The sequence below is a fragment of the Procambarus clarkii genome, chromosome 26, assembly GCF_040958095.1.
Source record: "Procambarus clarkii isolate CNS0578487 chromosome 26, FALCON_Pclarkii_2.0, whole genome shotgun sequence".
Lineage (NCBI taxonomy): Eukaryota > Metazoa > Arthropoda > Malacostraca > Decapoda > Cambaridae > Procambarus > Procambarus clarkii.
Genome location: NC_091175.1, coordinates 36,501,587 through 36,522,537, shown reverse-complemented (window position 1 = coordinate 36,522,537; position 20,951 = coordinate 36,501,587). Strand labels below are relative to the sequence as shown.

The following is a 20,951-nucleotide window of genomic DNA, read 5'->3' as shown; positions in this document are numbered from 1 at the left end:
ATTAAGATCTGGAAACAACAACGTATTATTATTTCATGTTTTTTTTTCATCCAAACATATGGAAACAAGTATTTATGTTTTAATTTCAGAGGAAAGAACATTATCAAATATTTGTTTTGTTTTTCATAGGAAAGAGCAAACATCAGAAAAGACATAATTCATTCATTCATTCATTCATTCATTCAGTTTTATAGATATCCCCCCCACCGGTAAATTAAAAACATTATTTATTTTCATCGTTAGTTCTTTTTTATTTAACAAATAAAAACTACAACAAATACATAACATTACAATACACATAACTGCAATAATATATGACACTGCAATACATTCAATTTAATTAAGTTTTCGCATGACGCCCGAGGACAATAAAGCTGCTTCGTGCATGGTCGGCATGCCCAAGTCCATGGTTGGAGTGGGCTCTACATAGTCTGGCTCATAGAATTTTTTCTGTCCACACTCGAAGAGGTCCGAGACCTCATCATCGAATCCCTCCACTGGCTCGAACTGCGTTGTGAACATGTCAATCGTAACCAGGCCCAACTCTTCCATGGCTAACGACTGATTTTCACTAAACAGTTCCACCGCGGCGTTTAAGATCTGCGAAGACAATATGTCCTCCGCGTTCAGCTCTTGTGTCTTAGGTGCCATAGGGGATATGCGGCACACCGTCGCTAATTTCTGGGGGGTCTGTCGGACATCCTCGTCTTCACTCTCGCTAATGTGGGTAACTGCCTCCCGCTGGCGGGTCGCTGGGGGAGGCGGGTTGGGGCGTCTTGTTGGAGGTACATATCCCGAGGTAGATGGCTGGGGGGAAGCCTCGCGGTTGCTCGACTTCTTATCATATGGGGTCGTCGTCGTCGTCGTCCTCTTGCGTCGGCCTCGCGTAGATAGCCTAGCCCGACAGGGCCCTGGTGCGGGCCCCTGTGCAGGCCGTTCCCAGGTTATTTTACATTCTTCCGCAGGGCGACTTGTTGGCTTTGCAATGTCCTTCATCAAAGGCCCTGTCGAAGCTTTCGTTTTTAGAGCTATCTCTCCACTCTTCGCCGCCTTCTTAGCTTTGGGCTCTGTTGTTGTTGTTGTTGCTTTTGCTTTTACAGCCATCTCTCCACTCTTCGCCGTCTTCTTAGCTTTGGGCTCTGTTGTTGTTGTTGTTGTTGTTGCTTTCGTTTTTAGAGCCATCTCTCCACTCTTCACCGCCTTCTTAGCTTTGGGCTCTGTTGTTGTTGTTGTTGTTGTTGCTGCCGTTGTAGTTGTTGTTGTTGTTGCCGTTATTGGGAATGGTCCTGGCCCCTCCGGGGTCGGCACCGCAGTCATTGCTACCACCCGTGAATCCATAGAGCCAACAACAAGGCGGGCCGCGGGGCGGGACTCTGGCGCCGGCCGCGTCTCAGGCAGGGGCATGGGCACCGTCTGCTTGGGGTGCATAGTGGCCACAACGACATCTGGCACTGGCCCCGGCATCTCCGTAGTCTCAGGCGAGGTCGTAGGCGAAATTGATGAAGTTTTGGGGGCTTGATGTAACGGGGGGTGGGGGAAATAGCTCTATTTTGTCCATTATTCCACCCCCCCAGTTAACTAACGAGGCCGGGGAAACAGCTCTCTCTAGTCCGTTATCCCGTCCTCAGTTAGCTAACTATTCTAGAGCACTCCCAGAGTTCCTAAGGCAACTTCTCTCGTTCAACTCCTTGTAACCTAGGTATTTGACTACCTAGGTGCTAAGACTACAAGGCGCCGTAACTGGATCAGCTACCCGAAACTCTAGAGAGAACTCTAGAATACATTTCACTTTGCCACAAACGTATAAGAGAAAACGAGAGGAAAGAAATGAATAGTGAAGTAATTAGTGAGGGTTTGGGGTGAGAGAGGTAGAGGGGTGGGAGGGGCGAGGAGGGTCATTAGTTGAAAGTGAGAGTTTAGAGAGGGGTGGAGGGAGAGGTGTAGATAGGTAGAAGTAGAAGAGTAGATAGTAGTAGAAGAGTAGATAGTAGAAGACGAAATGCTGCCACCATCCATTCATGATCATTACATACAAGACAAGGAATGGAACTTGTCTGTATCACAAAATTCTCAAATGATGTTATCAAGGTCATTATTAGTATGTCCCATCTTTTATGTACTCATTAAATCATGAAACCACAGAGGCTTTCTCATCTCAACTCAACACTCTAGGGGACACAAAGGCAATGTAAATAATAAATTCAATTATATTTCACATTCTAAGTATTATAATTTAAGCAATGTTCAAGATCTATATATGTAAAGTGAGTCATCCTCCAAGAATCTGATAACACTACAACTGACTGCCCCTGATCATCACACAACACTTGTAAAACTCGACCAAGTCACCTTAATGTTCAACTCACCAAGTGCCTGCCTATAGCTGGATAGAGAGGGGGGGGAGTCTGCAGCTGTCAGGCAGCTTCACCCCGTCCGACCGACAGCCTGTCTCGGCTGTTGCCTCCTGCTCTGCTGCCTGGTCTTCTGTCTTGTAAATGCTCTCGAATCGATCTCCGAGTATATATTGGGAAACCTAGTAGCTAACTCCGCCCACAAGTAGATAGCCTCCGGCTCTCTACCAAGCCACTCCTTAAACGTCGGCATGTTTGAAGGCTACCAGGCTCCAATTATAAGATTAGTAGAAGTAAGGTGAAATTCGCATGATCTGACCTCAGGTCACTTGGGGTCATTAACTCTTAGAGGTGTGACTTTCCGGTGGAAAAATTGGCGCCTTCTCAAATTCTTGTCTCTGACTCATATTCTATATATATTTTAAATAAACTAAACCAAACACTTTATAGTGTTACATCTCCCCTTCTCCCCGAAATAAAGTTTTTGCAACACTGCTAAAGCAAGCTAGCTGTGTGCAACAACTTTATTAACGAAGAAAAAAAAATTACATCCTAGCTAAACAAATATACATCATCCTACTCTAAAAATGAAATATGTAGACAGACGTCCATTGTCTCATGCTGGGCGACGTCACTGCTTGGTCTTGTAGATAATCCTGTACCACATTTCTTCAACACAACTGCCTCCGTCGCTTCTCCGTCGTTAACGCACAACAACCCTTGGTCAACCAGGAAGCCGTTACTACTTGAACTGTGCACAGGACCGTGGAATTCGGTTGTCCCAGCTGATCTGTAATTGGCCCTACGTCAGTCACCATGAGAGACGTATATTGGGGTTCTTCACAGCTATGGGGACTACAAGGTTCGAGACCTTCATATAGTTGCCAACAGTAGAAATCCCATCCTACTCTTCTCCCTCCCTGTTGCTCCAGCACGCCTCCTTCAGAGAGCTACTTCTGACAGACACATCAGGTCCGCATGACACAGGAAGAATCACTCAACAGAGCAACATGCTTGCAGGAGGGGCGGCCAGTTAAGGTAAACGATCCTGTCTTGCAATTACGCTCCATGCAATGATACTGACACCAGCAAGGGACACTAGGCATCGTGTCTCACTCAGCTTGTCTTATCTTCTCCTCTTCTTTCTTCTCTCTTCTTTCTTCTCTCTTCTTTCTTCTTTCTTCTCTCTTCCTCCTCCCATGGGACTTTGACAAGCGACCTGCGGAACATTGGGGTCCGTCCGTCCTGGGGTCCATCCTGGGTAGACCGATGTTGGTGGGATAGACTGGAGTCGTTGTTGTTCCTCTTCCATCTTTACTATGTCGTCTGGGGTCGTCTGCAGAACGACCTGGGGTCCACTGGGGGTCCGTCCGTCTTGGGGTCCACTGGGGTCCGTCCGTCTTGGGGTCCGTCCGTCCTGGGGTCCACTGGGTAGACCAATGTTGACCGACCAAGAGGGCTGCATCTTGGGGTCCCCGGGGTGGTGGTGGTGGTGGTGGCCCTGACATCCAGGTAGGGGGCTGGTCGTGGTGGTGGTGAGGAACGCCCCTGAGTATGGTACACAGCAGCCGTCTCTCTTCTATATATGCGTCGCGCCTCTCCTCTGGCTTCCACCTGTGAATGAACAGAAAGGCGACAATACCGTGCTCCCAAAATGTTGTGTGACCCTGTAGTTTGTAAAGGGTCTCCACAGACAAATCATAACGCTCTCCTCCTGGCAACGACTACACTTAAATTTTAAAAATCCAATTAACTCTGAATGATATTGACTTGGTGGAACATAAAACAGTAACAGAGTAAAGTTTAGAGAAGAGAGAATAAGGTCATCACTACTTTTAACTTGTCACAAAAAAAAATCAACACTAATAGACAAAATACTAGCCTAACTTAACTGTACCGTTCTTAATCTTAAGTACTTAATTATCCGTTACTCCCACCCTTAACCTACAGCCACCTACGTGACCCAGAGTGTTTCCCTAGCTTCTCCGCCGGTCAATAACTCCAAAACTTTTGCCACCCCCTGTGACCAGACTATCTAACGTCGAGCGTCCCCAACGTGAAGTCTACTGACATACTAAGCCTCCCCCTAGCATGCTGTACAATACCAGTACACCTCGGGTTATTGCGTTCAAATGGAGTAAAACAGTCGATCGCAATAATCTGAGCAGAACCACCACTTAAAACTACTTAAGAACTACACCTGCCACTCCCCAACTGACCTGGAGACCAGCGGTGGCTGGGTGTCCCCGTGGGACATGCAAGGTCACCTGTCACACTCAGGTGAGCTCCACTACCAACACCGCTTAGTTCCCAACTCACCAAATCTTATCACTAACATAAATCACTACACTCGCAAGTTCTGGTGAACATTCCCTGAATACCACAAAACTCACAAAATCACTAAAACACATCGCCAGAGAATCACTATCTCCTAAACTGAAAAAAAAAACTCGCTAAAACGCGAATATTAAACAGCTGTCAAGATCTCCCTGATAGCGCCTGAGCGGCAAAAGGACACGTGGGACTGAACAATGTTAAATGAACACTACCATAAACATTGTTCAACACCGCTGCCAACATTGTAACGGGGGGGTGGGGGAAATAGCTCTAACTTGTCCATTATTCCACCCCCCAGTTAACTAACGAGGCCGGGGGAAACAGCTCTCTCTAGTCCATTATCCCGTCCTCAGTTAGCTAACTATTCTAGAGCACTCCCAGAGTTCCTAAGGCAACCTCTCTCGTTCAACACCTTGTAACCTAGGTATTTAACTACCTAGGTGCTAAGACTACAAGGCGCCGTAACTGGATCAGCTACCCGAAACTCTAGAGAGAACTCTAGAATACATTTCACTTTGCCACAAACGTATAAGAGAAAACGAGAGGAAAGAAATGAATAGTGAAGTAATTAGTGAGGGTTTGGGGTGAGAGAGGTAGAGGGGTGGGAGGGGCGAGGAGGGTCATTAGTTGAAAGTGAGAGTTTAGAGAGGGGTGGAGGGAGAGGTGTAGATAGGTAGAAGTAGAAGAGTAGATAGTAGTAGAAGAGTAGATAGTAGAAGACGAAATGCTGCCACCATCCATTCATGATCATTACATACAAGACAAGGAATGGAACTTGTCTGTATCACAAAATTCTCAAATGATGTTATCAAGGTCATTATTAGTATGTCCCATCTTTCATGTACTCATTAAATCATGAAACCACAGAGGCTTTCTCATCTCACCTCAACACTCTAGGGGACACAAAGGCAATGTAAATAATAAATTCAATTATATTTCACATACTAAGTATTATAATTTAAGCAATGTTCAAGATCTATATATGTAAAGTGAGTCATCCTCCAAGAATCTGAGAACACTACAACTGACTGCCCCTGATCATCACACAACACTTGTAAAACACGACCAAGTCACCTTAATGTTCAACTCACCAAGTGCCTGCCTATAGCTGGATAGAGAGGGGGGGGAGTCTGCAACTGTCAGGCAGCTTCACCCCCGTCCGACCGACAGCCTGTCTCGGCTGTTGCCTCCTGCTCTGCTGCCTGGTCTTCTGTCTTGTTAATGCTCTCGAATCGATCTCCGAGTATATATTGGGAAACCTAGTAGCTAACTCCGCCCACAAGTAGATAGCCTCCGGCTCTCTACCAAGCCACTCCTTAAACGTCGGCATGTTTGAAGGCTACCAGGCTCCAATTATAAGATTAGTACAAGTAAGGTGAAATTCGTATGATCTGACCTCAGGTCACTTGGGATCATTAACTCTTAGAGGTGTGACTTTCCGGTGGACAAACTGGCGCCTTCTCAAATTCTTGTCTCTGACTCATATTCTATATATATTTTAAATAAACTAAACCAAACACTTTACAGTGTTACATTGACACATCGGCCGAACATTGGCAACACCACTACTCTTCAATATATCCGCTACATCATGGGGCGTCACCCCAGCTGGCAGGATGAGAGCAGTCCCAAAGTTGAAATTGATCCCGCCAGTAAAAAAAAAAAAAAAAAACATTAATAAAATTTTATATTCACCAACAAGAAACATAAACACACACACACACACACACACACACACACTGCCTGGTCTTCTGTCTTGTTAATGCTCTCGAATCGATCTCCGAGTATATATTGGGAAACCTAGTAGCTAACTCCGCCCTAAAGAGGTAAAACACGCCCTAACTAAAGAGGTTTATGACGAAAGATGAGCAAACAGCCCACAAAAATAGATGGCAACAACGACACCGAAATAGTCTCTCAGGCAGTCTCACCTCCCAGGTCACATCCCAGGTCACCTCCCAGGGCACCTCCCAGGTCACCTCCCAGGTCGCATCCTCCCCAACTCAGCCCTCCTATACATCCCCCCTGCCTCAGCCTCCCACAACCCCCCTGTCCCTTCCACATTTGCACCTCCACAACGATTCCCCTGCCCCTGCTACATCACACTTGTCAGCGACCCCAGTGGGTCAAGCCATGCCCTCCCCAAACCCACCTTCCCATCCCCCCTCCCCAAATACCCCTTCCCACTCCCCTGCCCCTTCTACCCCATTGACTTCAATTCCATCTACTCCATCCCAGCTTCCACTGCACCCCTCTTCCACTCACCCCCAAACCCCACCCAACCCTCACCCCTCCTATGCACCTCCAGCCCACATTTAACCCCCTCACCTTGTGACCCCCTAACACCTTCCCCCATCTCCCTCTTCCCCTCTTCTACCCCAAAACCCCCACCTACCCCCGATTCCCCCCTAACTAATATACCCTCTCTTCCACTCCCAGCACCCATGCTCCATTCTCATCTCAGCTCTCCGCCCTCAGTATCCCTCTTCCCCCCAACCTCTCAACCTCTATCTGACTCTCAGTCTCACTCTATTTCTCAACCCCCCAATGCTATTCAGACCCCTAAATTTCAGACCCATTATGCCCTTCCTACCCCCCTAGATGCCCAGACCCCATTCGCCTACCAGGCACTCCCAGGCACCCCCCTAGCACTCCCCCACTCACCCCCACAGCCCCCACTTGCCCCCCAGACACCCCCCAGTTCCCCCCAGACCCCTGGTGAAAGGGGGAACTCTGACACCCGAGTTTCCAAGAAGAGTCTCAAGGTTTGGTACACCAATGCTGATGGGGTAGCCAATAAAGCAGAAGAGATAAAAGAAAGAGTTAGTGAGGCAGACCCAGACATAGTGGCAATAGTGGAAACTAAAATAAATGGCATGATCTCGGATGCAATCTTTCCAGAGGGGTACCAGGTGATAAGAAAAGAAAGGACACAGAGACAGGGAGGAGGAGTGGCACTACTAATAAAGCGAAAATGGAAGTTTGATGAGCTGGAAAATCCGGGTACGAATGAAAGCACAAGCTTCATACATGGAACTCTGACAGTGGATGGGAAGAAGATTGTAATCTTGATACTCTACAATCCCCCACCAAACAGTAGAAGGCCCAGGCAGGAGTACGAGGACAGCAACAAGACATGTATGGATGAACTGCAGAGGGCAGCAACTTTAGCGCATAGAATGAGAGCGAAGCTGCTGGTCATGGGGGACCTAAATCACGGAGAGATAAATTGGGAAACGAGGAATCCGCATGGCGGGGAGGAGACCTGGGGAGCGAAGCTGGTAGACGTTATTGACAGAAATTTCCTAACACAGCATGTGAAAGAAGATACTAGGGAAAGAGGAGGGGATACGCCCAGCCTATTAGATCTCATTATCACTCAGAATGTAGAAGACATCGAGCAGTTGGAACATGAAATACCACTAGGAGCTAGTGACCATTGTGTCCTAGTCTTTGACTACATGATGGAGCTTAAAATTGTGACCAAAGGACAAGAGGTCCGGGAAAGGAGACTTGATTACAGAAAAGGGGACTACAGAAGGATAAGGGACTACCTGGGAGAAGTGCAGTGGGAGGAAGAACTTAGAGGAAAAACAGTGCAAGGTATGATGAACCAAGTCATATTGAAATGCAAGGAGGCTGAAGATAGATTTATTCCAACAATAAAGGAAAAAAGCAGGAGGGAATATAATAACCCATGGTTTAATAGTCAGTGTCAGGAAGCAAAGGTGAGAAGCAGGAGGGAGTGGAGGAAGTACAGAAGACAAAGGACAGAGGACAACAGGATTAGATGTAACAGAGCTAGGAATGATTACATTAACATAAGACGAGTGTCGGAAAGAAATTATGAGAACGATATTGCAGTCAAAGCGAAAAAGCAACCAAAATTACTACATAGCCATATAAGAAGGAAGATGTCGGTAAATGACCAAGTGACAAGACTGAGGAAAACAGAAGGGGCATATACAGAAAGCGACAAGGAAATCTGCGAGGTACTGAATGCAAAATTCCATGGAGTGTTCACAACCGAGCCTGAGCAGCTCCCATTGTTAGAAGAGACTACCCAAGATGAAAGACTATCGGATATAGAGGTGACAGCAGAGGATGTAATGAAACAGTTGACAACACTGGATGCAAATAAAGCTGTTGGACCAGACAAAGTATCACCGTGGATACTCAAAGAGGCAGCGCAGGCTCTCAGCGTGCCTCTGGCAATGATCTTTAAGGAGTCACTTATGTCGGGAGAATTGCCCAGTTGCTGGAAGGAGGCAAATGTCGTACCGATTTTCAAAAAGGGTGATAGGGAGGAGGCACTTAACTACAGACCCGTATCACTGACAAGCATCCCCTGCAAAATACTTGAAAGAATAATTAGGCTAAGACTTGTTGAGCACCTGGAGAGCATTGGGTTTGTAAACAAGCACCAACATGGGTTCTGGACAGGGAAATCATGCCTAACAAACCTTTTAGAATTCTATGATAAAGTAACAAGGATAAGGCAGGACAGAGAAGGCTGGGCAGACTGCATATTTCTTGACTGCCAAAAGGCCTTTGATACGGTACCGCACATGAGACTGCTATACAAACTTGAGAGGCAGGCAGGAGTAAGCGGAAAGGCCCTAGTATGGGTGAAGAACTACCTAACAGGAAGGAGCCAGAGGGTAATGGTAAGGGGCGAAAAGTCGGACTGGCGAACAGTAACAAGTGGAGTACCTCAAGGATCGGTGCTGGGACCAATCCTCTTTCTAATTTACGTAAATGATATGTTTACAGGAGTGGAATCATACATGTCAATGTTTGCAGATGACGCAAAATTAATGAGAAGAGTTGTGACAGACGAGGATTGTAGGATCCTCCAAGAGGACTTAAACAGGCTGCAGAGATGGTCAGGGAAATGGCTACTGGAGTTTAACACCAGTAAATGTAAAGTTATGGAAATGGGATCAGGTGACAAGAGACCAAAGGGACAGTACACAATGAAGGGGAACAGCCTACCTGTAACGATTCGAGAAAGAGACCTGGGAGTGGATGTGACACCTAATCTAACTCCTGAGGCACATATAAATAGGATAACGACAGCAGCGTACTCTACACTGGCGAAAATTAGAACTTCATTCAGAAACCTAAATGAGGAAGCTTTTAGGGCGCTTTACACTGCCTACGTGAGACCCGTCTTAGAGTATGCCGCGCCATCATGGAGCCCCCACCTGAAGAAACACATAAAGAAACTGGAGAAGGTTCAGAGGTTTGCGACGAGGCTTGTCCCAGAGCTACGAGGGATGGGATATGAAGAGCGGCTGAAGGAACTGAACCTTACGACACTAGAGAAAAGAAGGGAGAGAGGAGATATGATAGGGACATATAAAATACTCAGGGGAATTGACAAAGTGGAAATAGATGAAATGTTCACACGTAATAATAACAGAACGAGGGGACATGGGTGGAAACTGGAAACTCAGATGAGTCACAGAGATGTTAGGAAGTTTTCTTTTAGCGTGAGAGTAGTAGAAAAATGGAATGCACTTGGGGAACAGGTTGTGGAAGCAAATACTATTCATACTTTTAAAACTAGGTATGATAGGGAAATGGGACAGGAGTCATTGCTGTAAACAACCGATAGCTAGAAAGGCGGGATCCAAGAGTCAATGCTCGATCCTGCAAGCACATATAGGTGAGTACATATAGGTGAGTACACACACACACACACACGTTTTCACCTATATCAGAGTTATGTTAAAAAAAAAAAAAATAAATAAAATAAAAAAAAAAAAAACTCACCAAGGGCAAATTCCATTTTAAAAAAACTTCGCTTGTGGGCTTCTAATGATGACCAGGACCAAGGGCGTTCGTCGGTGGGCAAGTTAAGTCAATGGGCCTCAATGGGCCTTAGGACTGGGCTTATATATATACCCCTAAAAACCTCTACCCCCCCCCCCTCCCTCATCCACCCCCCCTCCCTCATCCAACCCCTCCCCCCCCCTCCCCTCAGGCAAGCTAGGTCCCCTGCTCACACAGGTTATTGCACGCATCCTGGGAATCATCTCCCAGGCAGAATGTTGTTTGACAGAGCGGCATATTCAGGTTATCATACGTAAATTTCACAACCAAAGCGTCATTTTTGCTGTGTTGTTCATATTTAAAATCCTGCGCAAATTTCCGAAGCGCTTTTCCCACCCCTAGATGGGATAAATAGTAGGTGAAGTATAACGCATAGTTCCCGCAGAAATAAGTTTCCAACTGCTGTATTCTGTCATTGAATATGTGCAAATCATATTTTTCAAAGCTATTCAATATAACCTTAAAATATTTTGAATACGTTTCAATTCTCGGGTTTCCAAAACTATCCAGAATGACAATTTCTGTCTTAGTCATTGCTTTGGCTATACAAAATGTAACCCAATGACCCATTGTATCTACAGATTCTGCATCTAGTGTATTAATTATAAATACCACAGGATGGTTATAGATCTTTTTCAAAATTTTTCTTGCATCATTGGCGAGATAACATCCCAGATATTGCACCTCCCGACCCAACTCCCCGTTCAGCGCTTCGTTAATTTCAAGACAATTCATAGCTTTACGCTCTCGTATCACAAACTGTTCTACGTTCCGCATTAATTTTCAGGATGCCAGTGGTGCCACCATAAAGCAACATGACTTTATTTCCCACCACAGGTATTTTAAATTCTAGAATAATTCTCAGGTTGCCAGACACTTCCAGGGGCATTGCGTCCTTTATAGTTTCGGGCTGTAAATTGAAAGCCAGTATAGTGCCACCGTTAACAAATGCGTCATAGGATAGCGTGTGGGCATTATCGAAACCTAAAGCTTGTAGCGTCGTATAATATAATTTTGCGCAGTTGTGTGGAAAAGCACAAGCAATATTAAATAAAGTAGTGCTATTCAGAGTTATAAATACACTCGTGAGTTGACAATTCTCAAAATATAATGGGTTCTGGGCATAGCCTCCTGACATTGCCTCCATATCTACGATAATCATGTATAAACGCTTAGGAACTACAGTTCCCCAGGGCTGATCCATTGTAATTGTCCGCTGTCCTGTGCCCAGTATATAAGTCTTTAATAGGGTTTTGTTAAACGTATATGTTATCGGGGTGTTATTTTGTTTCAATGCCTTATTAATGGCCGTTAAGCCGGCCGGGTATGGCATTATGCGAACTATCCACAACCTCGCCATCTTAATATGGTATTTAAAGTTAGCATTATCCCTTTCGCTATGAATAATCCATTTATCCGGGTTCAGTTCGAGGCGAATGCGCACATCCACATTATCCAGAACGTATTCGCTAATTGTAGTAACATCCGCCAATAATTTAAAGCATGTGTGCACACCCGTAGTTTTCATCTCAGTCATTTGCTGCTCCCTTTCCTCAGTCATTGCAGCAAAATATTCGTCAGAAAATCTGCTGGGGTCATTACCTTTAAAGAAATGCGCTAGTTTCCGATATCTCTCAGCTTCGCACCCCGAAATAGTAGTCAGCAGCTTTATATAACTCCAGTATGAGAATAGAGAGTTAGTTTCGACCACAGTCTCATTGAAATACACTACTATAGATTTGAATAAAGTCTGTGATAGACCATTACTAATTGTTACATTTTCTGTATCCCCTATCGCACTAGCTCCATCTTCGCCCATTACTGCTAGCGATAGTTCCAAAGCCAATGACGGCATATCTAGAAAGTGGCCATTCACGCCTTTAATGTTAAATTCAAGATACGTATCTCTAAATTTATTGCCCCCAGTATTTACTGGCAAAACATCAATAGTTTGACGTGAGGCTATAGTAGCCTCTACCATCCTAGCGGAGAACGGCTTGGGAAAGGCGTCAGTTATTGCAGCGGCATAATTCCCCAGTGGTACTTGTAGCCCCTCCATGCTATCTTGTCAATAGTTGTTTCGAGAGTGATTCAATTTTTAAGCAAACACATCATTATATTTCCCTCCGTCGATTTTCCTGAACAAATTTCTTGTTTTGCTTTTTTTTTTTGTCTTAATTCTTCTGTTCCTTTTTTTTCTTAACGACCCTCCCGCCCGCAATTTGCTTCCCAACATGTTTTAATGTTTCTAGGCCTCTATGTTTGAGCGACTGTTTCAATGTGCGTTCGCCGCTGTTTATGTCTTGCATGACATCCTGGCCCATACTCAATGCAGCAGGGGCCAAGGTTATCATCAAGAATGGTGCCGCTCGCTTCGCTAGTCCAGTTATGAAACTAAAAATCCCACCCCCTCGCACATGACGCCTAGTACTGTTAAAAATGCGGACGTCCCCTAAACCGCCACCTCTCCCGGAAACAGGGGGCGTTAGGAGTATTAATAACTCCTCCACCGACGGCGGGGTAAAATCGACGCCCATTTTGCAACTAGATGCGAGGTAATGAAGATTATAGGCTTCAACGCTCAATTATATAACCCCCAAAGTCGGCCTTATATGCAAAACTGCAATCGTGCAGCCTCGCGCATCGAAATAAACAGGATTGCCTTCTTGATCGGTCATTGTAATGCTCACACTGTCGACAATTGAAGTGTTCAGAGGTTTATATAACTTCTTATTGCCACCGTCACTCCCATTTAAAGAGACAACGTCCAGTATATTGACCAACTGATCACCATAACTCGTAGGCATAATTTTGTCACAATAAATACACAAATTATCCATCATTCCTCTCGGCTGTGGTGGGTAGACACATAAATCAGTTTCCTTGCCTGTCTCATATTTTATACCCCTGATTAAATATATGACATAATCCTCACCTGTCTCGGCGCCTATTACCTTCCCGATCGCACGCCCGAACGATAGCGAAATTCGGCAAACCATATTATATACCTCTTCACCTGGTCTTTGGAACTGCGACATTATGGCGTCGCTGTATACGGCACTAAATTTATTGCGATTATAGCTTGAATCGTATTTTATATACGTTGTTCCGTATTTTGGATACAACTTTTTATAAGCTTTATCTATAAAGCTCAATTCCTTGCTTGACAATATATTGGCTATTTCATTGTTAATTGCATTATTAATTTCCTTTATGCTTCCTGCCAAAATGTTGTTTTTCAGTAAAAACTTCGAATAGGTGTGTTTAAAGCCCGTCATTTGTACATTGGTGCATATTAAACCAACCCTCACATAACTCTCTAGATCGTCTTTCATAATCACGTAATGAGATGTGGGGAGCAATAATTTCTGTAAACACATTTCATAGGCGCGCTTGGGATTCAAATTTAATTCCTTATACAAGCGATTTTAAAAAGAGCTGGGAATGTTATCAGGATACAGATCTGCATTGGCAAGGTTGGTCGCTTATATGATGTGAGTGTCCATTCTGGCGACAGTACCAGGTCACGGGCGGGCAATGAATAAATGCTCAAATCGCCGTAATTTGTTTTTTAATATGCCAACCACGAGGGGGCGACCCGATCCCCGCGACCACCGACCTTGACCCGCTTAGGAGGGAGGTCAGAGGCCGAACCAGACACGCCCCGTCTCCTGTTAATTCCCTCATCATTAACCTGTCTGCGAGCCGCGGTGTTTCTAAATAGATCCATAGGGATTGAAGCCACATTAAAAAATAATTTTGCTAGAGGTAGTTTAGTAGGGGCAAATAAAGCATTGTGGACCGTCATCCCATATATAATATCATTAATTAAATGCAAACCAGCCACAGGACTCATTATATTGCCATTAACGTCCCATTTAACAAGGCCACTCTCGTCGAAATATTTTAAAAGTGCCCTTGCATATTCGTGATGTATCGCTTTTAATCTCAGATTTATCAGATGTGCTACAGTAGGATTAGATCTTTCGGGCTGGGCGTTCTCAGTCGTCTGTTGCGGGGGCGTTGGCATCGGTATCTCTGGCACTGTCGGCAAAGGGGACGGCACTCGCTCGTCTATTATTTTCCGCGGAACTAAATAATACTCTCTCATTTGGTAAATAAACGCGACAACAGATTAACGGCAATGGGAAGGAGAATAGATAGGATATTACCACCCCGTTTGCTAGTTAATATTTTTTTTTAATTGCCGTGGAAGGATTTTTGCAAGCTACCACACGAATTAATGAACTATATTTTTTCAGTTTTTTTAAAACTTTGTTAGGCACGGGCAATTTATTTCTTAAAAGATTTTTAAATATTTCCGATAGGCAATTTATGTGTGGCTTTTTGAATTTTTCAATTAATTTCTTTCTGCTAGAGTACTTAAGACCGGCTAATAGTCTTATCAGATCCCAGTATTTCTGAACTAAAGGCTCCTTCATAGTTTCAGTACGTCATCGGCGTCGACCCATTGGTCGAATGATTGATCATAACCCTCGTATCTGACTTTATATTGCAACCGACCGTCGACTTCTCTCTTGCTCGAAACCTTTTCAATATTGAAGGCGGCGGGCAAATGGGTGAGGGTTAGTTCTTGTCTATAAAACCCCCCGTCAATATTGCCACCGTTCAAATCTTTCAAATAGTATAAAGGGACCCTCTGGCTATTGTCCACTCGCGCGATTGTGAAGATTTCTCGCGTATTCTGCTACTGTTTCGCCAACCTTCAGCTGTGGAATGATGCCCCGCGATGTTTTGCCTGGGTTTTTATACATTAAGTTAAATAGATTGACAATCTCTCTCTTGGTTTTGTTAAGCATGCACCTCTCTGGGGGTTCTGCCCCCCAACCTTCAGTGAGGCGAGACATTATATGTTTTTACAACGTCAGGCAGCACCCCTATATATTTCAATGTGTTGTGCGAAGTCATATACTTGTAAAGCTTAGTTTTCAAAGTACGTATGAATCTTTCGGCTATGGATGCTTTTGTTTCCTGAGAAAATACACAATACAGCACAATATTCTTAGAGGCCAACATCTTTTTCACACGCGCGTTGTAAAATTCACCCCCGCAATCTGAATTAATTTTCCGCACCCCGCGCGAGTGAGGTGTCTCTAGTATAGATTTTAGTGCCCTACACACAATGTTCGCGTCTTTACTAGTTAGCGGCACTACTTGAGCAAACCTGGAGTATATGTCCACACAAACAAGCAGATATTTGATGCCATTATTCATCCCTGCCAACTTCCCCATTTCTGCTAGATCAACAGACACATAAACCCGTGGTTTAGGACTCAAAACTCGTCGACGCGCGAATTTTTTAGGTTGTAAATAATGCAGCGTATATGCGTCTGAGGATTTTAAGTAATCTTTCACATCGGCCAATGTTATGTCAGAATTAAGTAATTTAGCTGCTTTATATAATCTCTGCACGCCTCCAAATCCCCCAGTGGAAGTAGGATCATTATAAACTCGATCGAGTATTTGCTGTTTCTTGCTCACCATTGATAAACTATTTCAAATGGTTTCTCTTCGACAATATTCCCGTGCAAAGTTATGCTGGCGGGTGTGCTTGACCCCAGATCTACAAATAAATAACCATAGGGTTTGGCTATGACCTTTTTATATATTTCTAGAAATTTCTTTGAATCCTGTTTCCCAAATATTTGACATCCCAAAGTCTCAATTTGAGAAAGATCTCTTGATTTGACTAATAAGAAATGCGAGGCATTTAGGCTTATGTTCCTAGAATATTTTCCAGGGAAAAATATATTTTGCGTGATCAATATGGAAGAGATGTCATGATGACGCCCCCTGGTGAAAATATCAGAAACAATTTTTGAATTTGCGCTTTCAGTAAAGAGATCGTCGATTATTATCAGCATTGGGGAATTATCCATTTGCTCATCCAAAGGATCAATAATGCTCGAATGAGCAACAATTTTTCTATTTATTTGTGGATTGTTCATCAACTCAGAATATCCCTCACCACATATAATTATTCGAGCGAATGTTTCATGGTACTTGTGCACGAGTTTGTTGCATAAAAATGATTTCCCTGCATTTGAATAACCCGCTATTATCATCCGACATGGTTCCCTGAAGATGTTAAGATGGGCTTGAGATATTATCTCATCAGGTCTTTCCATGTTTGGGGCAGAGTCTCTACTGTTTAATATGCGCACTGTGGAATGTTATATATATATATATATATATATATATATATATATATATATATATATATATATATATATATATATATATATATATATATATATATATATATATATATATATATATATATATATATATATATATATATATATATATATATATATATATATCTATATATATATATATATATATATATCTATATATATATATATATATATATATATATATATATATATATATATATATATATATATATATATATATAGATATATCTATATATATATAGATATATAGATATATCTATATATATATAGATATATATATATATATATATATATATATATATATATATATATATATATATCTGTCTGTATATATATATATATATATATATATATATATATATATATATATATATATATATATATATATATATATATATATATATATATATATATATATAATATATATATATATATAATATATATATATATATATATATATATATATATAAACATATATAAACATATATATATATATATATATATATATATATATATATATATATATATATATATATATATATATATATATATATATATATATATATATATATATATATTATTAAATATGACCGAAAAAGTAAGATTAATAATTCTAACACGAATTTTCTCAATCTTTCGTACATTACGCTTCACTGTTGGAGGTAAATCAAAAATCACTTCTCCAAAATTCATTTTTATTTCTAGTCTGACGCGACACGGGCGCGTTTCGTAAAACTTATTACATTTTCAAAGACTTCACAAATACACAACTGATTAGAACTTACGTCTCTCTGATATTATATCTACATTTGAGTGAGGTGGGAAGGGTGATGTGGCATTAACACAAGACAGAACAGGAGGGGATATTAATAGGGTATTAAAAGTATCAACACAAGACAGAACAGAAACAATGGGTATTGAATAGAAGTGTTTGTAGAAAGCCTATTGGTCCATATTTCTTGATGCTTCTATATTGGAGCGGAGTCTTGAGGTGGGTAGAATATAGTTGTGCAATAATTGGCTGTTGATTGCTGGTGTTGACTTCTTGATGTGTAGTGCCTCGCAAACGTCAAGCCGCCTGCTATCGCTGAATCTATCGATGATTTCTGTGTTGTTTACTAGGATTTCTCTGGCGATGGTTTGGTTATGGGAAGAGATTATATGTTCCTTAATGGAGCCCTGTTGCTTATGCATCGTTAAACGCCTAGAAAGAGATGTTGTTGTCTTGCCTATATACTGGGTTTTTTGGAGCTTACAGTCCCCAAGTGGGCATTTGAAGGCATAGACGACGTTAGTCTCTTTTAAAGCGTTCTGTTTTGTGTCTGGAGAGTTTCTCATGAGTAGGCTGGCCGTTTTTCTGGTTTTATAGTAAATCGTCAGTTGTATCCTCTGATTTTTGTCTGTAGGGATAACGTTTCTATTAACAATATCTTTCAGGACCCTTTCCTCCGTTTTATGAGCTGTGGAAAAGAAGTTCCTGTAAAATAGTCTAATAGGGGGTATAGGTGTTGTGTTAGTTGTCTCTTCAGAGGTTGCATGGCTTTTCACTTTCCTTCTTATGATGTCTTCGATGAAACCATTGGAGAAGCCGTTATTGACTAGGACCTGCCTTACCCTACAGAGTTCTTCGTCGACTTGCTTCCATTCTGAGCTGTGGCTGAGAGCACGGTCGACGTATGCGTTAACAACACTCCTCTTGTACCTGTCGGGGCAGTCGCTGTTGGCATTTAGGCACATTCCTATGTTTGTTTCCTTAGTGTAGACTGCAGTGTGGAAACCTCCGCCCTTTTCCATGACTGTTACATCTAGAAAAGGCAGCTTCCCATCCTTTTCCGTCTCGTAAGTGAAACGCAGCACGGAACTCTGCTCAAATGCCTCCTTCAGCTCCTGCAGATGTCTGACATCAGGTACCTGTGTAAAAATGTCGTCAACATACCTGCAGTATATGGCCGGTTTCAAGTTCATGTCGACTAAGACTTTTTGCTCGATGGTACCCATGTAGAAGTTTGCAAACAGGACACCTAGGGGAGAACCCATGGCGACCCCATCTACTTGCTTATACATGTGCCCATCCGGGCTCAAGAAGGGTGCCTCTTTAGTACAAGCTTGGAGTAGTTTCCTCAGAATACTTTCTGGCATGTCAAGAGGAGTACAGGCTGGATCACGATACACTCTGTCGGCTATCATTCCGATTGTCTCGTCCACAGGTACGTTGGTAAACAGCGATTCTACGTCCAACGAGGCTCTTATCCCTGTGGCCCGTGTGCCCCGCAGTAAGTCCACAAATTCCTTTGGAGACTTCAGGCTGAAGGCGCAAGGAACATAAGGAGTCAGCAGGCCGTTGAGTCGCTTCGCCAGTCTGTACGTGGGTGTGGGTATCTGGCTAATGATTGGCCGAAGTGGGTTTCCAGGCTTGTGCGTCTTGACATTTCCATACGCATATCCAGGTTTATATTCCCCAATGATCTTTGGCAGGTGGAGTCCGGATTTCTTGGCGTTCACAGTTTCGATCAGTTTGTTGACCTTTGCTTTTAATTCGGCTGTAGTGTCCTTCGTTACCCTTTGGAACTTAGTTTGGTCAGAGAGTATGATGTTCATTTTCGCCAGATATTCGTCTTTTTTAAGAATGACATATATTGGCGACTTGTCACCTCTCCTGACAACTATCTCCTTGTTCTCACGAAGGCTTTTAGCTGCCGCTTTAAGCTCGGGGGACAGGCTCCCCCGAGCTTTAAGCTCGAAGGAGCTTTAAGCTCGGGGGATGCATAAGCAACAGGGCTCCATTAAGGAACATATAATCTCTTCCCATAACCAAACCATCGCCAGAGAAATCCTAGTAAACAACACAGAAATCATCGATAGATACAGCGATAGCAGGCGGCTTGACGTTTGCGAGGCACTACACATCAAGAAGTCAACACCAGCAATCAACAGCCAATTATTGCACAACTATATTCTACCCACCTCAAGACTCCGCTCCAATATAGAAGCATCAAGAAATATGGACCAATAGGCTTTCTACAAACACTTCTATTCAATACCCATTGTTTCTGTTCTGTCTTGTGTTGATACTTTTAATACCCTATTAATATCCCCTCCTGTTCTGTCTTGTGTTAATGCCACATCACCCTTCCCACCTCACTCAAATGTAGATATAATATCAGAGAGACGTAAGTTCTAATCAGTTGTGTATTTGTGAAGTCTTTGAAAATGTAATAAGTTTTACGAAACGCGCCCGTGTCGCGTCAGACTAGAAATAAAAATGAATTTTGGAGAAGTGATTTTTGATTTACCTCCAACAGTGAAGCGTAATGTACGAAAGATTGAGAAAATTCGTGTTAGAATTATTAATCTTACTTTTTCGGTCATATTTAATAATATATGTCTACAGGAAAGACTGCTACCAAAATATACTAATATTAAAGTGCACGACCCAGCAGCAAGGAATCAAGCCTTCACGATAAAATATCGCCAGGATCTGATTCGTGATCAGATATACAAGGCAGAGAATGAAATCAAAGACAACAAAACGCAACTACTTCATGCTACAAACGAGTGGAGAAATAGCAACATCAACCATAGTATCCGTACCCGCATTGAACAACACCTCGACATCCTCACAGACCAACATCACCTCAGCACTGAAACAAGGATTATCAAGAAACTAACAACATTATATGGAGGATCTATGGCAATTCCACGACCAAGAGATGGCTTCCTGAACCTTGCAGGAATTAACCTCACTGAGGACCAAGTCACTCTCCTAAATCTGGGCATAAACTGTCATGTTATGTCCAGACCGAGTGAAATGGCCCGGAAAGTAGAGTTGGAAATTCTGTTGGACGACATATTCGACCTCGAGACACAAAAGAAGGTCACTACCAAAGATACCTTACAAGCAGAACTTATTGCAGAAGGAGGAAAGAATCGAGGCAACTACAGAAGCACCATACTGTCCCCCGAGCTTAAAGCGGCAGCTAAAAGCCTTCGTGAGAACAAGGAGATAGTTGTCAGGAGAGGTGACAAGTCGCCAATATATGTCATTCTTAAAAAAGACGAATATCTGGCGAAAATGAACATCATACTCTCTGACCAAACTAAGTTCCAAAGGGTAACGAAGGACACTACAGCCGAATTAAAAGCAAAGGTCAACAAACTGATCGAAACTGTGAACGCCAAGAAATCCGGACTCCACCTGCCAAAGATC

General features: G+C 42.9%; 2 protein-coding genes across 2 annotated transcripts; both read right to left on the bottom strand.

Moving 5' to 3' along the window:
* Positions 1-336: 336 nt before the first annotated feature.
* Positions 337-1,464, bottom strand: LOC138368920 (transcriptional regulatory protein AlgP-like). The gene has a single exon (XM_069331642.1). It carries the CDS (start codon positions 1,462-1,464, stop codon positions 337-339), a length of 1,128 nt encoding a protein of 375 aa, XP_069187743.1.
* Positions 1,465-11,265: 9,801 nt separating this feature from the next.
* Positions 11,266-12,507, bottom strand: LOC138368919 (uncharacterized). The gene has a single exon (XM_069331641.1). It carries the CDS (start codon positions 12,505-12,507, stop codon positions 11,266-11,268), a length of 1,242 nt encoding a protein of 413 aa, XP_069187742.1.
* Between the last annotated feature and the right edge of the window lie 8,444 nt (positions 12,508-20,951).